Source organism: Heterodontus francisci, chromosome 1, assembly GCF_036365525.1.
Source record: "Heterodontus francisci isolate sHetFra1 chromosome 1, sHetFra1.hap1, whole genome shotgun sequence".
In the NCBI taxonomy this organism is placed as follows: Eukaryota; Metazoa; Chordata; class Chondrichthyes; order Heterodontiformes; family Heterodontidae; genus Heterodontus; species Heterodontus francisci.
Genome location: NC_090371.1, coordinates 98,700,391 through 98,727,180, shown reverse-complemented (window position 1 = coordinate 98,727,180; position 26,790 = coordinate 98,700,391). Strand labels below are relative to the sequence as shown.

Genomic DNA, 26,790 nt, shown 5'->3' with positions numbered 1-26,790 from the left:
TCAAACCCATGTGCAAACTCGCCCTCCGGCTGTAAGGCTTGCTGCAGTACTAAATGTGTGAGGTGAAGCATATGAATGTTAGGTATGAGGCTTGATTTTATAGAGATTGCTGGTAGGTGAGTGATGGGGGTGTGGTGATTTCAGCAGTGACTGAGGCTACTGATGCAGAATATTGCATTTGACCAATGGTGTGAGGTCATTGAGTTTCTTGTGGCACTGCATCTAGAGCCCCCGGGGCTTAACTCCTGGCACTGACCTCCGCAGCTATCTGCTCCCACTGCCTTTTGACTGTGTGGCTGGAGGGCCTTCTTTCTCCCTGAACATATGAGATATCTCTCCTTCTTTTCACTTCCTCCACCAAGAACTCCAGTGCAGCGTCCAAAAACTTTGGAGACTGCGCTCTCCCCTGTTGTGCCATTCCTCACTGTTTCCCAGGTCAGATTCTCTTCAACTATTACTGCCAGCACCTGCTGCAGCCACAATGCACCTCCCCTTTTAAGCGGTGCAGGCTTGCCTTAAAAGGCACTAGACACTCATGATATTGGCCCCCTGCTGATGCACTCAGTCAATGAACAACACAGTTAGCACTGGCTGTATACAGAGATCATTCAAATGAGCACACAGCACAAAGTTGACATGCTGCTTGCATTGCAATCAATGGGAACAAGTGAACTGCCAATCTTGATCCCTGTGTCCGTTTTCGAATGCTATCCTATTAGTCCCCATGATATGTATAATATTATTCATGTGTCAGTCTTGGCGTAGATGGTAGCACTCATGCCTCTGAGTCAGAAGATTGAGTGTACAAGTCCCACTCCAGGGCTTGAGCACAAAAATGTCGGCTGACACTCCAGTGTCGTACTGAGAACTAGACTGATATGTTGAGTCTTCCAGTCTGTCTAGGCCAGAACATGCAAAGGTTTCTCATTACTGGACAATTACAGTTGAAGGATCACTGGATTTCTTTTACATCTTTTGGAGGAAACATTAAACTGAGGCCCTGTTTGCCCTCTCGGGTAGACGTGAAAGATCCCACAATACCATTTCAAAGCAGGCGAGGGTAGTTATCTTTGGTGTCCTGGTCAATATTTATCACTCAATCAACATCGCAAAATCATTCACATTGCTGCTTGTGGGAATGTGCTGTGCACAAATTGGCTGCCCTGTTTCCAAATTACAACAGTAACTACACTTCAAAAATTGGTTGTATGGAGCTTTGGGAGTTCTTGTAGTTGTGAAAGGTGCTATGTAAATACAAGTCTTTCTTTTTTCTTTTTATATTCTACAATTTGTTTAGTGCTGTGATGAAGAAATGCTATATTGTCAATGGTGCCATCCTTGCTTAGAGACACTAATTCGAAACCTGACCATCTTAAAGATTCCATCATAAATTTGAAGAGCACTAGTACAGATAGCGTGTTAATGGACTAAAAATTGAACAGCCGCAAGCACAAACATGAAAAAAAAATAGTGGGTAGGCACAGTAGAAACAAACTGAACAAACTAAAAGAAAATAAACACAAAAAAGAAAAAAAAAGGAAAAAGACAAAAAAATAACGAAAAATAAAAGTAAATGGGGGGCCCATCCTGCTCTGAAATTATTGAACTCAATGTTAGGTCCGGCAGGCTGTAGTGTGCCTAATCAGTAAATGAGATGCTGTTCCTCGAGCTTGCATTGAGGTTCACTGGAACACTGCGGCAATCCCAGGACAGAGATGTGAGCATGACAGCAGTGGGGTGTGTTGAAATTGCTAGCAACCGGAAGCTAGGGGTCATGCCTTTGGACAGAGCAGAGGTGTATAGTTTGCTTCTACGCTGCCTACCCACTGTTTTTTTCATGTTTGGGCTTGGGGCCAGGCTGTTCAGTTTTCTGTCAATTAACACCCTCTCTGTACTAAAGCTTTGTCTTTCACCACACCATTAACATACCGTTTGCCTTCGCTCCATGACCTTCTGGTCAGTTATTCTCTGTGACCTTGTCCTATCAACAACACCTCTTTTGTTATCTCTTGCCCCACCCCCACTTTACTTGCTTAAAACTTGTTACATTTCTAGCCTCTTCCAGTTCTGATGAAGGGTCACTGACCTGAAACATTAACTCTGCTTCTCTCTCCACAGATGCTGCCAGACCTGCTGAGTATTTCCAGCATTTCTTGTTTTTATTTCATATTTCCGGCATCTGCAGTATTTTGCTTTTAAAGAAATTTAGAAATTCCTCCCCCACTTGCCCTTTATTCTAACATCATCCCAATTGATATTTGGGTAATTAAAGTCCTACAATAATACCACTCTATAGTTCTTGTACATTTCCTGTGATTTCCCTTCAGATTTGCTCCTTTATCTCTCTATCACTATTTGGAAGCCTATAGCATACACCCAGTAGCGTTTCTCAACCCTAACCAAATAGATTCTGTCCTTGCCCCCTCAAGGACATCCTGTCTTTCCAACACTAAAATGTCCTCCCTAATCAGTGCTGCCAACCCACCTCTTTTTTTTCTTCCCTATCTTTTCTGAATATTTTGTATCCCTGAATATTAAGTGCCCAGTTCTCACCATTTTTAAGCCATGTTTCCATTATTGTCACTAAATCATATTCCCACACAGCTATTTGTACTTGTAGCTCACCAACCTTATTCACCACACTTTGTGCTTTTACATACATGCATTCTAAACCTGTCCTTGTTTTCCTCCTAGTCCTTCTTAGTCTGCTCATTTCTAATATGGTACTACTTCCTTCTCTAGTACTATCGAACACTCTCATCCCTTTATGCACCTTATTCTTATTTTTTACTTCTATATGTTGGTTCCCATTCCCCTGCCAATTTAGCTTAAACCCTCCCTAACCACACCAATGAACCTCTCCGCAAGGACATTGATCCCAGTCCTGTTGAGATGCAATCTATCCCTTTTGCATAGGTGCCTCCTGTCCCACAACTGGTCCTAATGCTCCAAGAATCTGAAGCTCTCCCTCCTACTCCATCCCTCAAGCCGTGCATTGAAGAAGTTCACAAGAAACAGGAGGCAAATATACCAGGGAAGCACACTAAGCACATATACCAATACTAGTGCACAACTGAATAAAATTAATCCATTCTTGCATTGTGTTGCAGTCTGTGATTCTTTCACCTATTTGCTCCTGCAATACTTCATGCATGCCATTTCTCGAACAATCTCCTCACAAGGTCAACTGATCATGGAATCATAGAATGGTTACAGCACAGGAGGCCATTCAGCCTGTCGTGTCTGTGCCAGCTACCTGCAAGAGCAACTCACCTAGTCCACTCCCCTGCCTTTTACCTGTAATGCTGAAAATCTTTGCTCTTCTGATAATTATCCAATCTCTTTTGAAGGTCTTGACTGAATCTGCCTCTAGCAAACTCTCAGGCAGTGCATTCCAGATCCTAATCACTCACTGCACGAAAAAGTTTTGCTCCTGCTGCCGTTGCTTTTTTGCCAGTCACATTAACTCAGTGTCCTCTGGTTCTGGATCCTTCTGCCAATAGGGAGAGTTTCTCCCTGTCTATCTTGTCCAGACCCCTCATGACTTTGAACACCTCCATCAAATCTCCTCTTAATCTTCTCTTCTCCAAGGAGAACAGATCCAACTTCTCCAACCTATCCACGGACTGAAGTTCCTCATCCCTGGAACCATTCTTGTGAATCTTTTCTGCACTGTCTTTAATGTCTTAACATCCTTCAGAAAGTGTGGTGCCCAAAACTGGGCACAATACTCCAGTTGAGGTTGAACCAAGGTTTTATACAGGTTTATCATAACTTCCTTGCTTTTGTACTCTATGCCCCTATTTATAAAGTCCAGGATCCTGTATGCTTTACTTACTGCTTTCTCAACCTGCCCTGCAACCTTCATTGATTTGTGCACATCTATCACCAGGTCCCACTGCTCCTGCATCCCCTTTAGAATTGTACCCTTTAGGTTATATTGCCTCTCCTCGCTCTTTCCACCGAAATGAATAACTTCACACCTTTCTGCATTAAATTTCATCTGCCACTTGTCTGCCCATTCTAACAGCCTGTCTTTGTCACCTTGAAGTTTATCACTATCATCCTCACAGTTCACGATACTTCCAAGTTTTGTGTCATCTGCAAATTTTGCAATTGTGCCCTGTATATCCAGGTCTAGGTCATTAATATATATCAAGAAAAACAGGGGTCTCAACACTGACCCCTGGGGAACCCCACTATATAGTCAGAAAAACAACCATTCACCGCTACTCTCTGTTTTCTGTCACTCAGTCAATTTCATATCCATGCTGCTACTGTCCCATTTATTCCATGGGTTTCAACTTTGCTGACAAGACTGTTATGCGGCACTTTATCAAATGCCTTTTGGAAGTCCATGTACATCACATCAACTGCATTACCCTCATCGACCCTCTCTGTTACTTCATCAAACAACTCAAGCATGTCAGTTTAACACAATTTTCCCTTAAATAATCCATGCTGACTTTCCTTAATTAATCAACATTTAAAGTCTCCCATTATAACTACTCTATAATTCTTGCACTTCTCTGTAATTTCCTTCCAGATTTGTTCCTCTACATCCTTCCCACTAGTTGGTGGCCTATAGAATAACCCAGCAATGCAATGGTACCTCTATTGTTTCTTAGCGCAAACCAAATAGATTCTTTCCTTGACCCCTCTAGGACATCCTCTCTCTCCAGCACTGTAATGTTATTCTCAATCAATCCTTAATTATTGTACAAAATAAAGCATCAGCATCAAAATAAAAAGTGAAAAAATAAATAGACCGAAGAAATATCCTCTGTTTTCCTGGAAGGGTCCTTTGCCATTAAAGTTGTGGGCAGTGGTAACCTTCATTGCGACTGTCGCTGCATTACAAATGATTGATTGACCCAGCAGGTCTTCATAAGTGATATGATACACCTCAGTTACAGCCACACCGATGAGCCTAGGCTTCCTTAGGCACTGATCCACTGATACTGTTGCAGTAAGTCAACTGCCTGAGGCAGGATTTGCTATAAATTGTACATCTCCTATGGTCTCTGGGGTTTCGAGTTGTCTTCTCCTCCACCTGCTCATCTGTGATATACCTGCCATTGCCTGTTACTGACTTGGTTTTGGATATATTAAAAAATCCTGTATACTATTCACATCTGCCTTGTTTGCAGTTATACTATCTAAATCCTCTTATTTATTAAGCACACTATGCCAGATCTAACTTGCGTGTTTTTTTTATTCGTTCATAGGATGTGGGCATCACTAGCTAGGCCAGTATTCATTGCCCATCCCTAATTGCTCGAGAAGGTGGTAGTGAGCTGCTGCCTTCAACTGTTACAGTCCTTGGGGTGTATTCACACCAACATTGCTAATAGGAAGGGAGTTCCAGGAGATTGACTCAGCGACAGTGAAGGAGCTGTGATGTAGTTCCAGGTCAGGATGGTGTGTGGCTTGGAGGGGAACTTGCACATGGTAGTGTTCCCATGCATCTGCTGCCCTCGTCCTTCTAGATGGTAGTCACGGGTTTGGAATGTGCTATTGAAGGAGCCTTGGTGAGTTGCTGCAGTGCATCTTGTAGTGCACCAGTGGCGGAGGGAGTGAATGTTGAAAGTGGTGGATAGGATGCCAATCAAGCAGGCTGCTTTGTCCAGGACAGTGTCGAGCTTCTTGAGTTTTGTTGGAGCTGCACCCATCCAGGCAAGTGGAGAGTATTCCATCACACTCCTGACTTCTGCCTTGTAGATTGTGGACAGGCATTGGGGAGACAGGAAGTGAGTTACTCGCCGCAGAATTCCCAGCCTCTGACCTGCCCTTGTAGCCATAGCATTTATGTGGCTGGTCCAGTTCAGTTTCTGGCCAATGGTGACCCCCAGGCCGTTGATAGTGGGGGTTTCAGCGATGGTAATGCCATTGAACATCAAGGGTTAGATTCTCTGTTGTTTGAGATTGTCATTGCCTGGCACTTGTGTGGCGCGAATGTTACTTGCCACTTATCAGCCCAAGCCTGCATGTTGTCCAGGTCTTGCTGCATATGGACAGATGCAAAGGATACTCAATATTTACTGGACCATGCAGCCACAGAATGCTGTACAATTAAAGACCTTAACAAGCAAAATATGGCCTTTTACTCACTTTGTTAGTTTGTTTATCTATTTTTGAAGTATTGGATTCCTGGGAGAAGGGTTAAACAAACAAAGGTGAGAATTTCTGCTAGGATTGTCCTGTTTGCTCCAGCATAACTTTAGCAAAAAGTTCAGAAAATTCTGGAAATACCTACTTGGGTCTTCCCACATATCTGTGGACAGGCAAAGGATAGGAAAACCACATTGCAGCAATTTACAACAGCTGAATGCACAGCCTGTTGGTGACCACAATGACTGCCTGCAGGTGCAGCAGCAACAAATAAAAAGTAACTCTGCACATATATCTAGAATGCTGCTGGCAAAGTTGCAGCTGCTGTAACCAATATTGCTCGAAAGTAAAAGGAATATAAGGTACACCACTGCTTCCCTATTTTACCAATACAATTTCCATCCGAGTCATCTTAGTTGTTACGATTGGGTTAAATATCCCACCCAGGGCAGCAATGTGGCTTCTGATTCATGGGCTGTAAAGGCCTTTCCCAGCTATCAGGGCAGTTCGCAGGACAGTAATGAGGCTGCGCTTCAGCTGTATGACTCACAATGCCCAATAAAATTCATGGGAAGCCTTATTCACAGAGTCATAGAGTGATAGAGTTATACAGCACAGAAACAGGCCCTTCGGCCCATCGTGTCTGTGCCGGTCATCAAGCACCTAACTATTCTAATCCCATTTTCCAGCACTTGGCCCGTAGCCTTGTATGTTATGGCATTTCAAGTGCTCATCTAAATACTTCTTAAATGTTGTGCGGGTTCCTGCCTCTACCACCCCTTCAGGCAGTGCATTCCAGATTCCAACCACCCTCTGCGTAAAAAACCTTTTCCTCAAATCCCCCCGAAACCTCCTTTCCCTTACCTTAAATCTATGCCCCCTGGTTATTGACCCCTCCGCTAAGAGAAAACATTTCTTCCTATCTAACCTATCAATGCCCCTCATAATTTTGTATCCCTCAATCATATCTCCCCTCAGCTTTCTCTGCTCTAAGGAAAACAACCCTAGCCTTTTCAGTCTCTCTTCATAGCTGAAATGCTCCAGCCCAGGCAACATCCTGGCAAATCTCCTCTTCACTCTCTCCAATGTAATCACATCTTTCCTATAGTGTGGTGCCCAGAACTGGACACAGTACTCCAACTGTGGCCTAACTAGCATTTTATACAGCTCCATCATAACCTCCCTGCTCTTATATTCTATGCCTCGACTAATAAAGGCAAGTATCCCATATGCCTTCCTAACCACCTTATCTACCTGTGCTGCTGCCTTCAATGATCCATGGACAAGTACACCAAGAGGGTCCCTCTGACCCTCTGTACTTCCTAGGGTCCTACTATCCATTGTATATTCCCCTGCCTTGTTAGTCCTAACAAAATGCATTACCTCACACTTCTCAGGATTAAATTCCATTTGCCACAGCTCCACCCATCTTACCAGCCCATTTATATTGTCCTGTAATCTAAGGCTTTCCTCCTCACTATTTACAACACCACCAATATTCGTGTCATCTGCGAACTTACTGATTATACCTCCTGTATTCACGTCTAAATCATTTAATGTACACTACAGACAGCAAGGGACCCAGCACCGATCCCTGTGGTACACCACTGGTCACAGGCTTCCACTCGCAAACCTCGACCATTACCCTCTGCCTCCTGCCACGAAGCCAATTTTGGATCCAATTTGCCAAATTGCCCTGGATCCCATGGGCTTTTACCTTCTTAACCAATCTCCCATGTGGGACCTTATCAAAAGCCTTACTGAAGTCCATGTAGACTACATCAACTGCTTTACCCTCATCTACAGAATCACAGAATAATACAGTGCAGAAGAGGCCCTTCGGCCCATCGAATCTGCACCAATGCATTAAAACACCTGACCTGTCTACCTAATTCCATTTGCCAGCACTTGGCCCATAGCCTTGAATGTTATGACGTGCCAAGTGCTCATCCAGGTACTTTTTAAAGGATGTGAGGCAACCTGCCTCTACCATCCTCCCAGGCAGGGCATTCCAGACCATCACCACCCTCTGGATAAAAAAGTTCTTCCTCAAATCCCCCTTAAACCTCCCGCCCCTCACCTTAAACTTGTGACCCCTCGTAACTGACCCTTCAACTAAGGGGAACAGCTTCTCCCTATCCACCCTGTCTATGCCCCTCATAATCTTGCACACCTCGATCAGGTCACCCCTCAGTCTTCTCTGCTCTAGCGAAAACAACCCAAGCCTATCCAACCTCTCCTCATAGCTTAAATATTCCATCCCAGGCAACATCCTGGTGAATCGCCTCTGCACCCCCTCCAATGCAATCACATCCTTCCTATAATGTGGCGACCAGAATTGCACACAGTACTCCAGCTGTGGCCTTACCAAAGTTCTGTACAACTCCAACATGACCTCCCTGCTTTTGAAATCTATGCCTCGATTGATGAAGGCAAGTGTCCCATATGCCTTTTTCACCACTCTATTAACCTGTCTTCAGAGATCTATGGACAAACACGCCAAAGTCCCTTTGTTCCTCGGAACTTCCCAGTGTCAGGCCATTCATTGAATACTTCCGTGTCACATTACTCCTTCCAAAGTGTATCACCTCACACTTTTCAGCGTTAAATTCCATCTGCCACTTTTCTGCCCATTTGACCATCCCGTCTGTGTCTTCCTATAACCTAAGACACTCCACCTCACTGTTAACCACTCAGCCAATCTTTGTGTCATCCGCGAACTTACTGATCCTACCCCCCACGTAGTCATCTATGTCGTTTATATAAATGACAAACAATAGGGGACCCAGCACAGATCCCTGTGGTAAGCCACTGGACGCTGGCTTCCAGTCACTAAAACAGCCATCTGTCATCACTCTCTGTCTCCTACAGCTAAGCCAATTTTGAATCCATCTTATCAAGTTACCTTGTATCCCATGTGCATTTGCTTTCTTGATAAGTCTCCCATGTGGGACCTTGTCAAAGGCTTTGCTGAAATCCATGTAAACTACATCAACTGCACTACCCTCATCTACACACCTGGTCACATGCTCAAAAAATTCAATCAAATTTGTTAGGCATGCACGACCTCCCCCTGACAAAGCCATGCTGACTATTCCTAATCAAATTTTGCCTCTCCAAGTGGTCGATTCTCTCCTTCAAAATTTTCTCCAATAGTTTCCCTACCACTGACGTGAAATTCACTGGTCTGTAGTTCCCTGGCTTATCTCTACAACCTTTCTTAAATAGTGGGACCACATTAGCTGTTCTCCAGTCCTCTGGCACCTCCCCTGTGGCCAGAGAGGAATTAAAAATTAGGGTCAGAGCCCCTGCAATCTCCACCCTCGCCCCCCACAGCATCCTGGGACACAAATTGTCCAGACCTGGAGATTTGTCCACTTTTAAGCCTTCCAAAACCTCCAATACCTTGTTACTTCCTATGACAATTTGCTCAAGAACCTCACAGTCTCTCTCTCTCTAAGTTCCATATCTACATCCTCTTTCTCTTGGGTGAAGACAGATGTGAAGTATTCGTTCAACTTTCTCACATCCCCTCTTTGCTCTCCTAATTGCTTTCTTGAGCTCCATCCTGCACTTTCTGTACTCCACTAATGCTTCCATTGATTTGCTCTTCTTGTATTTGCTAAAAGCCTCTCTTTTCCTTCTCATCGTACCGAATGTTTCTGGTCATCCATGGTTCTCTGGACTTGTTATTCCTACCTATTACCCTAGAGGGAACATGTTGGACCTGTACCCTCCCCATTTACTTTTTGAATGCCCCCCACTGCTCTTCTGTAGATTTCTTAACAAGTAACTCTTTCCAGTCTACCTTGGCCAGTTCCTGCCTTATTTTACTAAAATTTGCTCTCTCCCAATCCAAAACCTTTTTTTGCAACTTGTCTATTTCTTTCTGCATAACAAGCTTAAATTGTACCATGTTGTGGTCGCTATCACCAAAATGCTCCGCCACCAACACATCAACCACCTGTCCGGCTTCATTCCCCAGAATTAGGTCCAGCACTGCACCCTCCCTTGTTGGATCCTCTACATATTGAGCTAAAAAGTTCTCCTGTGTACATTTTAAGAACTCCACTCCATCTCAGCCCTTCACACTATCCCAATTAATGTTGGGAAAGTTGAAATCATCTAATATAATTACCCTATTATTTTTACACACCTCTGCAAATTGCGCACATATTTGCTCCTCAATTTCCCGCTGACTATCTGGGGGTCTATAATAAACACCTAGCAATGTGGCTGTCCCTTTTTTATTCCTAAACTCTACCCAAAAAGCTTCATTTGATGCCCCCTCCAAGAAATCATCTCTCCTTACTGCAGTAACTGACTCCTTAACTAATATTGCAATGCCGCCTCCTCTTTTACCCCCTCCTCTGTCTCGCCTGAAGATTCTATATCCCGGGATATTGAGCTGCCAATCCTGCCCCTCCTTCAACCATGTCTCCGTGATGGCTACTATATCACAATTCCAAGTGTCAATCATTGCCCATAACTCATCCGTTTTACCTGCAATACTCCTGGCATTAAAGTAGAGGCCTTCCATCCTGGTCTTACTCCCTTGAAACTTCTGCTGTATTCCCTCTGACTTGTTCGCTTTCCTGTGTTTAGCTGTGTCCCTATTCTGCTAGGAGTCTGCATCCCCTCCCCCTGCCAAATTAGTTTAAACTCCTCCCAACAGCACTAGTGAACCCGCCAGCAAGGATGTTAGTCCCCCTCTGGTTCAGATGTAGACCGTCCTGCTTGTACAGGTCCCACCTTCCCCAGAAACAGTCCCGGTGGTCCAGGAATCTAAAACCCTCCCTCCTGCAACAACTCTTAAGCCACGCATTCATCTGTGCTATTCTCCTATTTCTATACTCACTAGCACGTGGCACTGGGTGTAATCCAGAGATTACAACCCAAGAGGTCCTGCTTTTTAGTCTACTGCCTAACTCCCTGAATTCTTGATGCAAGACCTCATCCCTCTTTCTACCTATGTCATTGGTACCAACATGTGCCATGACCTCTGCCTTATCACCCTCCCCCTTCGGGATGCCTTGCAGCCGTTCAGTGACATCCGGGACCCTGGCACCAGGGAGGCAACACACCATCCTGGAGTCACGTTGACGGCCACAGTAGCGCCTATCTGTTCCGCTGACTATCGAATCCCCTATTACTATTGCTCTTCCTCTCTTTCCCCCTTCCAGTCACCGCCTCGAAAAATTCAATCAAATTAGTTAGATACAATCTCCCCCTGACAAAGCCATGTTGACTATCCCTGATTAATCCCTACCACTCCAAGTGGAGATTAACCCTGTCCCTCAGAAATTTTTCCAATAATTTCCCTACCACTGATGTTAGACTCATCAGCCTGTAATTACCTGGTTTATCCCTGATACCCTTCTTGAATAATGGTACCACATTTGCTGTCCTCCAATCCTCTGGTACCTCTGGTTCCGAAGAAGGGTCACTGACCCGAAACGTTAACTCTGCTTCTCTTTCCACAGATGCTGCCAGACCTGCTGAGTGAATCCAGCATTTCTTGTTTTTGTCTCTGGTACCTCTCCTGTGGCCAGAGTGGATTTGAAAATTTGTGTCAGAGCCCCTGCTATCTCCTCCCTTGCCTCACAACAGCCTGGGATACATCTCATCTGGGCCTGGGGATTTATCCACTTTTAAGCCTGCTAAAACAGCTAATACTTCCTCCCTTTCAATGCTAATATGTTCAAGTATCTCATAATCCCCGTCCCTGATCTCTACACCTACATCGTCCTTTTCCATAGTGAACACAGATGAAAAGTAATCATTTAAACCTCAGCTATGTCCTCCGGATCCACACACAGATTGCCACTTTGGTCCCTAATGGGCCCTACTCTTTCCCTGGTTATCCTCTTGCCCTTAAGATACTTATAAAACGCCTTAGGATTTTCCTTTATCTTCCCCACCCATGTTTTTTCATGTCCCCTCTTTGCGCTCCTAATTGCCTACATATCTGTTCCTCTATCTCTCTCTGACTGTTTCGAGGCCTGTAGTACACACCCAGCCATAGAGATTGCCCCCTTTTTGTTCTTAAGTTCTACCCATATGGACTCATTTGAGGAACCTTCTGAGGTATCATCCCTCCTTGCTGCAGTAATTGACTCCAAGTCCCTCTGCACATCTACACTTTCTAATCTCTTACCGTTTAAGAAATACTCTGTACATCTGTTCCTCCTACCAAAGTGGATAACCTCAAATTTTTCCACATTATATTCCATCTGTCACGTTCTTGCCCACTTACTAAGTCTGTCCAAATCCCTTTGAAGCTCTTTTGTACCTTCCTAACACACATTCCCACCCAGTTTTGTGTCATCCACAAACTTGGAAATATTACATTTGGTCCCCACATATAAATCATTGATATATATTGTGAACAGCTGGGGCCCAAGAACTGATCCTTGCAGTACCCCACTAGTCACAGTCTGCCAATGCAAGAATGACCCTTTATTCCTACTCTCTGTTTTCTGCCTGTTAACTAATCCTTAATCCATGCCAGTATATTACCTCCTATCCCATGTGCTTTAATTTTGCCAACCAACCTCCTGTGGGGCACTTTCTCAAAAGCCTTCTGAAAATACAAGTATACTACGTCCACCAACTCCCCTTTATCAATTCTGTTAGTGGCATCCTCAAAAAGCTCCAACAAGTTCATCAAACATGATTTCCCATTCATAAATCCATGTTGACTGTGCCTAATCAGATCATTATTATTCAAGTGTCCATTTATCACATCCTTTGGAATAGATTGTAACATTTTCCCTACTACTGACATAAGGCTAACATGCCTGTAGTTCCCTGTTTTCTCTCTCCATCCCTTCTTAAGTAGTGGGGTGACATTTGCTACCTTCCAATCTGCAGGAACCGTTCCAGAAGCTATAGAATTTTGGAAGATGATCACCAATGCATCCAGTATCTCTATAGCTACCTCTTTCAACACACTGGCATGTAGAATATCAGGGCCTGAGGACATATCAACCTTCAGCTCCATTAATTTCACCAATACAACCTTCTTACTAATACTAATTTCCTCCAATTCCTCATTCTCCCTAGTCCCTTGGATCTCTAATTTTGGGAGATTTCTTGTATCTTCCTCAGTGAAGACAGACACAAAGTAATCATTTAGCTTCTCTGCCATTTCTCTATTCCCCATTATAAATTCTCCTGACTCTGCCTGTAATGGACCCACATTTGTCTTAGCCAGATGTTTCCTTATTACGTACCTATCGAAGCTCTTACAGACCCTTTTTCTGTTTTTTGCTAGTTTACTTTCATATTCTATTCTCCCTTTATCAGTTTCTTGGTCCTCCTTTGCTGTATTCTTAAATCCTTCCAATCCTCAGATTTACTACTATTTCTGGCAACTTTATAGGCCTTTTCTTCTAATCTTATACAATGCTTAACTTCCTTTGTTAGCCACGGTTGACTGCCTTTTCTTTTGGGGTTTTTGTGCCTTGAAGGAATGTATGGTTGCTGTAAACTATGTAATAATTCTTTAAGGACTATCCATTGCATATGTACGGTCATACCTTTTAATGTATTTTCCCAATCCACCTCAACCAATTTGCCCCTCATACCTTCATAATTTCCTTTGTTCAAATTTAACACCCTGGCTTGCAGTGGGTCAGTCTTACTACAGCAGGAAATTGGCTGCTTTCTCTTGTACTGATCCCTCGCTGTGATGGCAGCCAAAATCGATACTGGGGCAGAAGTGAAGAAGATTTCTACTGGGGGATTTAGGGGCAGGGAGGTATTGGGAAGCAGATATAACAGAGCAAAACCCAGTCTAAACAGTGCACTTGTTTAAATAAGTGGTAATTCTGACATATTAGGCTAGATTTTGCTGAAAAATATGGCATCTGAACGACACATGCTTTTATTAGTGCACAAACTAGCCAGTAACTTGTAGCAAGAAAGAGATACTCCATGAATTGCAAATTGCCACTTTGCATCACTTTACAGACATGGCGTCTCTGTTTAGCCTCCTTGGGATTTTCATGAAGCTGGTGCATTTGCACATTAATTGCCCATTAAACTTGACATAGAAAGTTAAGCCTATTTATTATCAGCATAAGTACCCTTGACTACCAATCAATCTCTCTTGCCCATAAACAATTGTGTGGAGTCTCATTTCTTCAAGTTGAGAAATGTTTTGGGACATTTTTAAAATGTCAAACTTTTCATGTTTAATTTTTTCTTACTTTCCCTTTATCCCTTTTTTCATTCATTTTTAATCCAATCATTCTTTCCCAATGTTTAGTTCTCTTTCTGTACCAAATTTGATATTGAATGTATCCACTTTAATTCATCCTCCTTCTCAGTCCTCCTTCTGTTTATTTCTCAATCCTTTCATCTCATTGATTAAGGCGATACACTGTCCTGTTATAAAAGGAAAATACTGCAGATGCTGGAAATCTGAAATAAAGGTAGCTGGTAGGAGAATGGTGGGGATGTGGTAGAAAATATGGGGGTAGTGTAGGGTTAGTATAAATGGGTGGTTGTTGGTCGGCACAGACTCGGTGGGCCGAAGGGCCTGTTCCAGTGCTGTATCTCTAAATAAAAATAAATAAATAAAAACAAAAATTGCTGGAAATACTCAGGTGTGGCAGCATCTGTGGAGAGAGAAGCAGAATTAACATTTCAGGTCAGTGACCTTTCATCAGAACTGCCACTGCCCTGCTCTTCACTAGGTGTTGCCCTCACTGTGCTGTTATCAGCTCCCACGTAGAGTAAATTTGTGGAATTAAAAAAAAAATATAAATGTGTAATTGTATGTCTAGCCAACAGGGCACACGAGATGCCCTGCTCCAGTAAATTCTGGCCCATTGATTAGTGCAAGAGGCAGAAAAAAAAGAGGGGGTGGATAATTCTATCATTCACTGATGTATTTGTAAAGAAAATGTGAGTGAACCCCTCTTCCTCTAACCATGAAGAATGCTGCATCTGTGATCTGCTGTGATACAGATATATCTGCTGTAAATTACTCATTGTTGTAATGCTATGTTAAAAACTGTCTTTCATTTGCTCTAGGCTGCTTGCTGTACTGTTGCAGAAAACCACTATGTGTGAGATAAATCATCAAGACAACGAGGTAAGTGAAAAAGTGTTTTGTTTTTAACCTGTTGATTACATTGTTCAAATGAACCTTTGAGAACTAACAATGTTGTACCAGACCACATTAACAATGTTAGGCCTGTAACTACTGCTGGGGTTTTCCAATCTCCTCCCATAATTTAGGCAGGAGATTGATTGGCAGAACCTTTGGAGAAAGGGCACAAACAGCCAATAACGCTAATCTCCTTCCTAAATTAAGGCAAGAGATTGGGAGACCTCTGCTGAAATTCAAAGCCTACATTTTAATGTCATAATTACCTGTGTATAAATTTTAATGAGAAAATACAAAAGAAATTTTAAAAGTACAGGCCCAGAAAATATCATTTTGTTCCATCTAGTCAGTCTCAGACTTAAAAAATGAAATACACTGTTCCCTCTCTCAATCCTCAATTGATTTTCTCCAAATGTCTGGCTACCCCCCTCTTAAAATTACTGATATTATCAGCTTCGATCAGCTACCTGGGCATGCTCTCCAGTCATCACCATCTGTGTAAAACAGTTACAGAGTCATAGAGTTATACAGCACAGAAACAGGCTCTTCGGCCCATCGTGTCTGTGCCAGCCATCAAGCACTTAACTATTCTATTCCCATATTCCAGCACTTGGCCCGTAGCCTTGCATGCTATGGCGTTTCAAGTGCTCATCTAAATACTTCTTAAATGTTGTGAGAGTTCCTGCCTCTACCACCTCTTCAGGCAGTGCGTTCCAGATTCCAACCACCCTCTGGGTGATAAAATGCTTCCTCAAATCCCCCCTAAACCTCCTACCCCTTAACCTAAATCTATGCCCCCTAGTTATTGACCCCTCCACTAAGGGAAAAAGTTTCTTCCTATCTAACCTATCAATGCCCCTCATAATCTTGTACACCTCAATCATGTCCCCCCTCAACCTTCTCTGCTCCAAGGAAAACAACCCTAGCCTTTTCAGTCTCTCTTCATAGCTGAAATGCTCCAGCCCAGGAAACATCCTGGTGAATCTCCTCTGCACCCTCTCCAGTGCAATCTCCAGTTCTACCTGATCTGTCTACTCAGTTTACAGTTCCAATATTAATTCTTCTCCTTTAGTCTCATCACTTTGTACTTAGCTATGAGGAGAGGTTGGATAAACTCGGATTGTTTTCACTGGAACGACGGAGGTGGAGGGGCGACATGATAGAGGTTTACAAAGTTATGAGCGGCATGGACAAAGTGGATAGTCAGAAGCTTTTTCCCAGGGTGCAAGAGTCAGTTACTAGGGGACATAGGTTTAAGGTGAGAGGGGCAAAGTTTAGAGGGGATGTGCGAGGCAAGTTCTTTACACAGAGGGTGGTGAGTGCCTGGAACTTGCTGCCGGGGGAGGTGGTGGAAGCAGGTACAATAGTGACGTTTAAGAGGCATCTTGACAAATACATGAATAGGATGGGAATAGAGGGATATGGTCCCCGGAAGTGCAGAAGGATTTAGTTTAGGCAGGCATCAAGATTGGCGCAGGCTTGGAGGGCCGAATGGCCTGTTCCTGTGCTGTACTGTTCTTTGTACTTATCAACATTTAAGTTCATTTGCTATTTCTTAGCCCAACTTCCCAAACTATCTAAATGCTTTTGCACCTTCTCAGCTTGTTCTTTACTGTATGCAACTCACCTGCCAGATGTGAGTAAATAGCGTAGCAATAGCAATAGAAAGCGGCAACAGCCTTTTCCATTTATGTATTAAACAATGACTTATGGTTATATTCTAGCCTTTAACGTAATAAAACGTCTCAAGGCATTTCACTGCAACGTTATAGAACAAAATATGACACCGAGCCTCATAAGGAGATATTAGGTCAGATGACCAAAAGCTTAATCAAAGAGGTAGGCTTTAAGGAGTGCCTTAAAGGAAGAAACAAGGTAGAGGGGCAGAGAGGTGTAGGGAGGGAATTCGAGAGCTTAGCACCTAGGCAACTTAAGGAAAGGTCATCAATGGTGGAGCGATTAAAATCGGGGTTGCTCAAGAGGCCTGAACTAGATAAGAGCAGATATCTCGGAGAGTTGTGGGCTGGAGGAGATTTCAGAGGAGGAGAGGGGCAAGGCCGTGGAGAGATTTGAAAACAAGGTTGAGAATTTTAAATTTCTTTAAAAGTTGGCGTTTGGAGCTGGGACCGAAAACAATGGCTTCAGTTGCAGATTATTTAATTGAAGGAAATTTCTGCTCATCCAGTACTGGATGTCAGATAAACAGTCTGATAATTTAGCAATAGCGGAGGTGTCGAGAGAGGTGGTGGTGGTGAGGTACAGCTGAGTGTCGTCAGCATACATATGAAAAATATTGCTGTGCTTTTGGATGATGCCGCCAAGGGCAGCATCTGGATCAGAAGTAGGAGGGGGCCAAGAATAGATCCTTGGGGGATACCAGAGGGAGCTCTGTGGGAGTAGGAAGAGAAGCCATTGCAAGTGATTCTCTGGCTACGATTAGATAGTTAAGAATGAAACCAAGTGAGTGCAGTCCCACCCAGCTGGACAACAGTGGAGAGGCGTTGGAGAAGGATAGTGTGGTCAACTCTGTCAAAGGTGGTAGACAGGTCAAAAAGAATGAGGAGGGATAATTTACCTTTGTCACATAGGATGTCATTTGCGATTTTTGTAAACAGCTGTTTTGGTGTTGTGGCAGGGCTGGAAACCTGATTGGAGGGATTCAGACATGGAGTTCCGGGAAAGATGTGTACTAATTTGGGAGGCAACAACACATTCAAGGACTTTGGAGAGGAAAGGGAGGTTGGAGTTGGAGATTTAGTATACAGTATTCACTGCTCACAAATGTTGTCGTCTCTACATTGGGGAGACCAAACGCAGATTGGGTGACTGCTTTGTGGAACACCTCTACTCAGTCCATAAGCATGACCCCTAGCTTCCGGTTGCTTGCCATTTTAATTCACCACCTTGCTCTCACACCACATTTCTGTCCTTGGCCTGCTGCAGTGTTCCAGTGAAGCTCAATGAAAGCTCGAGGAACAGCACTTCATCTTCATATTAGGCACTTTACAGCCTTCTGAACTCAACAATGAGTTCAACAATTTCATACCATAACCCATATTTTGATTTTTTTAACCATGTGCCTGTCTTAAACTTGTTTTCCACGTATTTGTTTTCGGACAGAACGGTTCATTATTCTGCCATTAACACTCTCTCTAGACAAATACTTTATGTTTTGCTACAATTATTACCACTCCCTTGGCCTTTTGTTCCATGACATCTTTATCATTTAATCTCTCCTGCCCTCTACCCTATCATAGACCTTCCCTTTTGTTCTTTCTCTCGCTCCCCCCTTTCAACAGCATAAAACTCATCACATTTCTAGCTTCCTTCGCTTCTGAAGAGTCATATCCAACTTGAAACGTCAACTCTGTTTCTCTCTCCACAGATGCTGTCAGACTGTATTTCCAGCACTTGCTATTTTTATCAGCCTAAGTACTGATCTTTGCAGTAACCCGTGTGTTAATGCCCGCCAACCTGAAAATATCCTGTTTATCCCTATTCTCTGTTTTCTGTTGATTAACCAATCCTCAATCCATGCTAATATATTATCCCCAATCCCAAGAGTCCTAATTTTGTATAACCTCTTGTATGACATCTTATCGAATGCATTTTGAAAATCCAAATATATTGCATCCACTGGTTCCCCCTTATCCATCTTACTAGTTACATCTCCAAAAAACTCTCAACAGAATTATCAAACATGTTTTCCCTTTCATAAATCCATGTTGACTCTGATTAATAATATTATGCCTCTCTATGTTTTCTGTTACCATGTCCCTAACAATAGATTCTAGCATTTTGCCTACTACTGATATTAGTGTAGCTTCATGGGCCACTGGCGTATAGTTCCCCGCTTTCTCTCTTCCCCCTTGTTTAAATAGTAGGGTTATTTCTGCTACCTTCTCATCCTTGGGAACTGTTCTAGAATATAAGGAATTCTGGAAGATCAAAACCAATGCATCCACAATCTCTGCAGCTACCTCTTTTAAAACCCTAGGATGCAGGTCCTATTAATTTTTCCAGTACAATTTCTTTACTTGTACATATTTCTTTAAGTTCCTCATTCTCACTAGACCATTGGTTTCCCATTTATTTCCAGAATGTCTTTTGTGTCTTCTACCCTGAAGACAGATACAAAATATTTGTTTAATGTCTCTGTCATTTCCTTTTTCCCCGCCATAATTTCACCATCTCTGCCTTTAAGGGGCCGACATTTACTTTCATTAATCTCTTCCTATTTACATACTGATTAAAACATTTACAATCTGTTTTTATGTCTCTTGCTAATCTAATCTCATATTCCGCTTTCTTCTCTTTTTTTTATCAATTTCTTGGTCCTCCTTTGCTGAATTCTAAAATCCTCCAATCCGCAGGCTTACTACTCTTTTTGTTTATATTATAAGCCTCTTCCTTTGATCTAATACTATCTTTAACTTCTCTTAGTCACAGTTAAATCACTTTTTCTGTGGGATTTTTGTGCCTTAATAATGCATATTTGTCATAAATTATATATTAATTCCTTAAATGCTAATCATTGCTTGACTACATCATATCTTTGAATGTAGTTTCCCAATCTACCTTAGCCAACTTTCCCCTCATACCTACATAATTTTCTTTGTTTAGATTTAAGATCCTAGTTTCACACTTAACTAAATAATTTCCAACTCAATATAAAATTCTGTCGTATTATGATCACTCTACCCTAGAGACCGCTTTACTACAAGGTTATTAATGAATCCCTTCTTACTGCACAATACTAGATCCAAAATAGCCTGTTCCCTAGTTGGTGCCTCAATATACTGTTCCAGAAAACTATCATGCATATATTCCATGAACTTCTCCTCCACACTATTTTTGCAAATTTGGTTTGCCCCATCGATATGAAGATTAAACTCCCCCTTGATCACTGCATTACCCTTATTACATGCACATCTAATTTCCTGATTTATACACTACTCTACACCACAACTACTGTTCGGAGGCCTATGAATAACTCCCACCAATGTTTTCTGCCCCTTGCTATTTCTTACTCCACCCAAACTGACTCTACTACTTGTTTTTCTGAGTGAAGATCCTTTCTCTCCACTATCTTGACCTCATCCTTTATTATCAGGGCTACTCCTCCTCCTTTTCCCTATCTTTTCTAAAAGTTAAGTATCCTGGAATATTTAGCTCCTAACCTTGGTCATTGTGAAACCCATCTCCGTAATGGCTATTAGATCAATCCCACTAATTTCTTATCTGTGCTACTAATACACTTAATTTGATGAAAATGCTTTGTGCATTCAGATATTGTGCATTCAGATATGGCGCCTTTAGCTTTGACATTTGTCTAATCTTCCCTGATGCAACTTTAGTCACGAATGCCCTATTAACATTGTTACACTCACTGTCCCTTCCTGATCTATTTTGCTTATTTTTACACAAAATGCTGCTTTGCTCTACAGCCTTGACATTTCCCTTGCTGCTTTTGAATTTACCCTTTCCTGAATCCTACTACCTCCCCTTTATTAATTTACAGCCCTGTCTACTGCCCTAGCTATTTGATTCACCAGGCCACTGGTTCAGCCCGTTTTAAGTGAAGCCCACCCCAATGGAACAGCTCCCTCTTTCCTCAGTACTGATGCCAGTGGCCCATGAAGCCAAACCCCTGCCTTTCACACCACTCCTTCAGCCACACATTTAACCTTCTAATCTGTTTGTCTCTATGCCAAATGGGGGATGGCTCAGGTAATAATCCAGAGATTCTTACTTTTGAGATTCTGCTTTTTAATTTGGACCCTAACTCCTCAAACACTCTCAGCAGAACATCATTCTTAGTTCTACCTATGTCATTGGTTCCTATGTGGACCATGTAAACTGAATCTTCCCACTCCCACTCCAGGTTCTTCTCCAGCCACAAGGAGATGTCTTTAACCCTGGCAATGGGCAGGCAACACAACCTCTAACTATATTTTGCCTCTATCAGTACCACATTCCTTTACACTCCTCCCACTTGAATATCCTCCTGCTATGGTCAGTTTGCCCATGCACCCTGCAGTCCTTGTTTTCATCCACACAGGTTGAAAGTGGTTTGTACCTGTCGGTCAAAGTCAAAAGCCGAGGCTCCTCCATCGCTACATCTTGCCTCATTTGCAGCCACATCCTCCTGTCCCTGACCTGTGACCAACTCTAAAAGTTCTACTTCATTGGGAGCCAATGTAAATCAGCAAGTAAAGGGTGATGGGTGAACAGGATTTGGGGTGAGTTAGGACGCAGACTGCAGAGATTTGGATGAGCTCAAGTTTATGTAGGGTGGAATATGGGAGACTTGCCAGGAGAGCATTTAAATGGTTAGGTCTAGAGGTAACAAAGGCATAGATGAATATTTCAGCAGAGAATCAGCCGAGGCAGGGGCGGAGTTGGGCAAAGTTACAGAGGTGGTAATAAGCAATCTTGGTGATGAAGTGATCAGAAATACATCTTGGTATCAAAGATGACAGCAAGGTTGTGAACAGTCTGCATCAACCTCAGACAGTTGTCAGGAAAGATGGAGTCAGTGGCTAGGGAACAGAGTTTGAGGTGAGGACCAAAGACAATGGCTTTGGTCTTCCAAATATTTAGTTGGAGAAAATTTCTGCTGATCTAGTACTGGATATCTGACATGAGTGTGACAAAACTGAGACAGTGGAGGAGTCGAGAGAGATGGTGGTGGAGTACAGTTGAGTGTCGTCAGTGTACATGTAGAACATGAGATTGTGTTTTTGGATGATGTTGCTGAGGGCCAGCAATTAGATGAAAAATAGGAGGGACCAAGGATAGATCCTTGGGAGATTCCAGAGGTAATGGTGCAGGAGCCAGAAGAGAAATAGAGAAGCTGAAATTGTTCTCCTTAGAGCAGAGAAGGTTAAGAGGAGATTTAATAGAGATATTCAAAATTATGAGGAGTTTTGATCCAAGTAGATGGATAGAAACTCTTTCCACTGGCAGGAAACAAGTAACAAGAGTACTGAGCGGAATGTGGAGAATGTTTTGATGCGAGTTGTTATGATCTGTGGTGCTGTGCCTGAAAGGGTAATGGACACAGATTCAATAGTAATTTTCAAAAAGGAATTAGATAGCTACTTGAAAAGGAGAAATTTGCAGGGCTATGAAGAAATGGGTAGGGAGTGGGACTAGTGGGTATATCCTGTTCTGACCAAGTGGGAGAAGCACAAGATTCTGTGATGTGGATGTGTAGGATTCCTTATCTATCTCATCTTTCAAATACGACATGCACTGACGTAGTATCCCTATGGTACACATCAAACCTAACTTCCAGCTTTGGTGACCAGGGGAAATATATGGTATTTTATATTTAGATCAGAATTCTGAGATGAGCTATTTGTTATATGTATATATATTTTTTTTTCTTTATCTTATGATATTTTATGCTTGAGGCCAACCCGACTGGATTTTCAAGTGACCTTAATTTAGGTAGCCAGTGCTCCTGCCGGAGAAAGGTGGGTGCCTCATTAAAATATTTAAAACGGGATCCTAAGATGTATTCAGGATCCCAGTTCAATTTTAGTCTTCCTTAAAGGTGGCCACTGAGAAACTTGCAGGTCAGTCTTTTAAATGATTTTTGTGGGGCCAGGAGAAGGACAAATGCCCATTAATATTGTTCTGCCCACCCCACTGCTATCATATGTCTGCCATTAATATCATTAACATGTCAGCTCTGTAGAGGAATCACTACATAGGGGTAACTTTATGAATCTTGGTTCCAGCAGAGGTGCTCACCAGGGATGCACCTTGGGAATTCAAGCAGATGCTCCATTTGTCAAACATAAAATGAACAAGCAGAAAATTATGGGAAACTTGTGACCATATTTCTGATTTCAGCTCTTAGTGGGTGAAGCTCCTTACCTGGATTATGATAAAGTAAAATTGGCCCTTGAGCTGCAAGTTGTGTCCTTAGGACTGAACTACTGTCATTGTTCAATCATCCAAAAATGTCCCTATAACTTGCTGGCTTGTGCCTCCCACCAGCTTCTTGCCAATGCTGCAAATTCCATGCATCTAAGTTTTAACTAGCAATCTCTTATGCAGAACCTTGTCTTTACCATACATCTAGCAACTCGAAATTGGGCATCCATGAGATGCTGTGGGGCATCAGCAGCAGCAGAATTGTATTCAACCACAATCTGTAACCTCATGGCTCAGCATATCCCCCACTCTACCATTACCATCAAGCCAGGCTATCAACCCTGGTTCAATGAAGAGTGCAAGAGGGCATGCCAAGAGTAGCACCAGGCATACCTAAAAAAAAATGGAGGTATCAACCTGGTGAAGCTACAACACAGGACTACCTGCATGCCAAACAGTGGCAGCAGCATGCGATAGACAAAGCTAAGCAATTCCACAACCAACAGATCAGATCTAAGCTCTGCAATCCTGACACATCCAGTTGTGAATGGTGGTGGACAGTGAAACAACTAACAAGGGAGGTGGCTGCACAAATATCCCCATCCTCAATGATGAGGCAGCCCAGCACATTAGTGCAAAACGCAAGGCTGAAGCATTGGCAACCATCTTCAGCCAGAAGTGCTGAATGGATGATCCATCTCAGCCTCCTCCTGAGGTCCCCAGTATCACAGATGCCAGTCTTCAGCCGATTCGATTCATTCCGTGTGATATCAAGAAATGACTGAAGGCACTGGATACTGCAAAGGCTATGGGCCCTGACAACATTCCAACAATAGTACTGAAGACTTGTGCTCCAGAACTGGCCGCGCCCCTAGCCAGACTGTTCCAGTACAGCTACAACACTGGCACCTATCTGGCAATGTGGAAAATTGCCCAGGTATGTCCTCTACATAAAAAGCAGGACAAATCTATCCTGGCCAATTATCAGCCCATCAGTCTACTCTCAATCATCAGCAAAGTGATGGAAGCTGTCGTCAACAATGCTATCAAGTGGCACTTACTCAGCAATAACCTGCTCACTGACACTCAGTTTGGGTTCTGCCAGGGCCACAGCTCCTGACCTCATTACAGCCTTGGACCAAACATGGACAAGAGAGCTGAACCCCAGAGTGGAGGTGAGAGTAACTGCCTTTGATATCAAGGCAGCATTTGACAGAGTGTGGCATCAAGGAGCCCCAGCAAAATGGGAATCGGGGAAAAGTCTCCACTGGTTAGAGTCATACCTAGCACAGAGGAAGATGGTTGTGGTTGTTGGAGGTCCATCCTCTTAGTCCCAGGGCATCACTGCGGGAGTTCCTCAGGGTAGTGTCCTAGGCCCAACCATCTTCAGCTGCTTCATCAATGACCTTCCATCCTTCATAAGGTCAGAAGTGAGGATGTTCGTTGATGATTGTACAATGTTCAGCACCATTTGTGACTCCTCAGATATTGACACAGTCCATCTCCATATGCAGCAAAACTGGGACAACATTCAGGCTTGGGCTGATAAGTGACAAGTTACATTTGTGCCACACAAGTGCCAGGCAATGACCATCTCAAACAAGAAAGAATCCAACTGTCTCCCATTGACGTTCAATGGCATTACCATCGCTGAATCTCTCACTATCAACATCCTGGGGGTTACCATCGACCGGAAACAAAACTGGACCAGCCATATAAGTACTGTGACTACAAGAGCAGGTCAGAGGCTGGGAATTCTGTGGCGAGTAGTTCACCTCCTGTCTCCCCCATGCCTGTCCACCATCTAAAAGGCATTAGTCAGGAATGTGATGGAATACTCTCCACTTGCTTGAATGAGTCCAGCTCCAATAACACTCAAGAAGCTCAACGCCATCCAGGGCAAAGCAGCCCACTTGATTGGCACCCCATCCACAACCTTCAACATTCACTCCCTCCAGCCACACCGACACAGTGGCAGCAGTGTGTATTATCTACCCAAGATGCACTGCAGCAACTCACTAAGGCTCCTTCAACAGCACTTTCCAAACCCGTGACCTCTTCCACCTAGAAGAACAAGGGTAGCAGAGGCATGGGAATACCACCACTTGCAATTTCCCCTCCAAGCCACACACCTTCCTGACTTGGAACTAAATCGCCGTTCCTTCACTGTCACTGGGTCAAAATCCTGGAACTCCCTAACAGCACTGTGGGTGTACCTACACCACATGGACAGCACCGGTTCAAGAAGGCAGCTCACCACCACCTTCTCAAGGGCAATTAGCGATGGGCAATAAATGCTGGCCTAGCCAGCGATGCCCACATCCTGTGAAAGAATAAAAAGAGTCCCAATGTGAGCAATCTGAATAACCAAACTTGCTTGTATAATAATAAAGATTCAGAACTTGCATGTTATAATGAGGTCAATTAATATGAGCAATAGCTCCTGGATGATATTTTAAAATTGTTACACAAACTTGGAAGTTAAAGTGTCTTTGAAAACTTCTTTAGTTTCACTTTCAAGTTCCTGATACCAATTGACCCCTTCATTACGTTACAGCTATGCAACACGTATAAGTCAGTCACTGTTTAATTTATTTTGGGACACATCCCAAAGAAAAATAATTACAAAGCACAAACCAGTAAAAATGTTTGTCACCAGTTTTTAATACTTGTTTCTTTATGCTTCAGGGTATGACCCCACTTCATTGGGCTGCTTTTCATAACCGGCCACAGCATGTCCAGGCCTTACTACAGAAAGGAGCTGACCCAACATTGGTTGACAAAGACTTTAAAACAGCCCTTCACTGGGCAGTGCAGGTAAGATTATTTTACGAAATCAAATTCAATTACTTAAAGTAGTGAGTAAATGAACTGCATGAAGACCAGAAAGATCTTAGGTTCAATTTCTGGTATGTCCTTAGTAACCTGCTCTTAGGTGGCATGCAGTAGTAAGTGTCTTCTGGCTAGGTAAGGAGGAGAAAAAAATCAGGAAGATTTTCTTGTCTTGGCTGACATGTAAAAAAGGTGGGTCTTCAGTGTCTGGGGGTAACAAACTAAATTACATCATATTCATAATGTGGATAGTGAGATTGATGGCACAATGTTACACTTATAAGCAGAACAGAACTCATAAGGGAAACTAATAATAATGTAATCTTCCAAGTATCCACCCTTGTACCAAGCCAACTTAATGGATTTGATCAAGAATTTTCTTTCACTAACACTAGTTATTATAGGTAACCAGATGCATTTTAGTAAATTATTTACTAACCAGAGTACACACAAGTGAATCCTTCCTATTCCATGGGAATTCTGCAAATTAAGTAGCTCCTACAAGTTTTCAAAAACCATAGCCCAGAAATTACTGGAGTAGAGTACATTTCTATCTTCACCACCTGAACAGAAGTCTGGCAGTTCACACGCCTTTTATAGTCTAGCAGATTGCACAACCTTGATAATCTGGCAGATTGCACGTCCTTGAAAATCTGGCGGTTCACATGCTCTATATAGACTGGCAGGTCACATGACCTTTGTAGTCTAGTTGATAGCACATCCTTTAAAGACATAAAAGCAAAATACTGCGGATGCTGGAAATCTGAAACAAAAACAAGAAATGCTGGAATCACTCAGCAGGTCTGGCAGCATCTGTGGAAAGAGAAGCAGAGTTAACGTTT

At 42.9% G+C, this 26,790-nt stretch overlaps 1 protein-coding gene and 1 pseudogene across 1 annotated transcript in view; one reads left to right on the top strand and one right to left on the bottom strand.

Annotated features, from left to right (window-relative positions):
* The window catches only part of LOC137371220 (putative nuclease HARBI1 pseudogene), a 314,069-nt pseudogene that overhangs the window by 144,404 nt on the left and 142,875 nt on the right, over positions 1-26,790 (bottom strand).
* Positions 1-26,790, top strand: part of ankrd55 (ankyrin repeat domain 55) — a 127,138-nt gene that overhangs the window by 56,664 nt on the left and 43,684 nt on the right. Inside the window, exons 5-6 of the mRNA XM_068033402.1 lie at positions 15,154-15,214; positions 25,805-25,933. Coding sequence (XP_067889503.1) covers positions 15,154-15,214; positions 25,805-25,933 — 190 coding nt within the window. The remainder of the gene's footprint in view (positions 1-15,153; positions 15,215-25,804; positions 25,934-26,790) is intronic.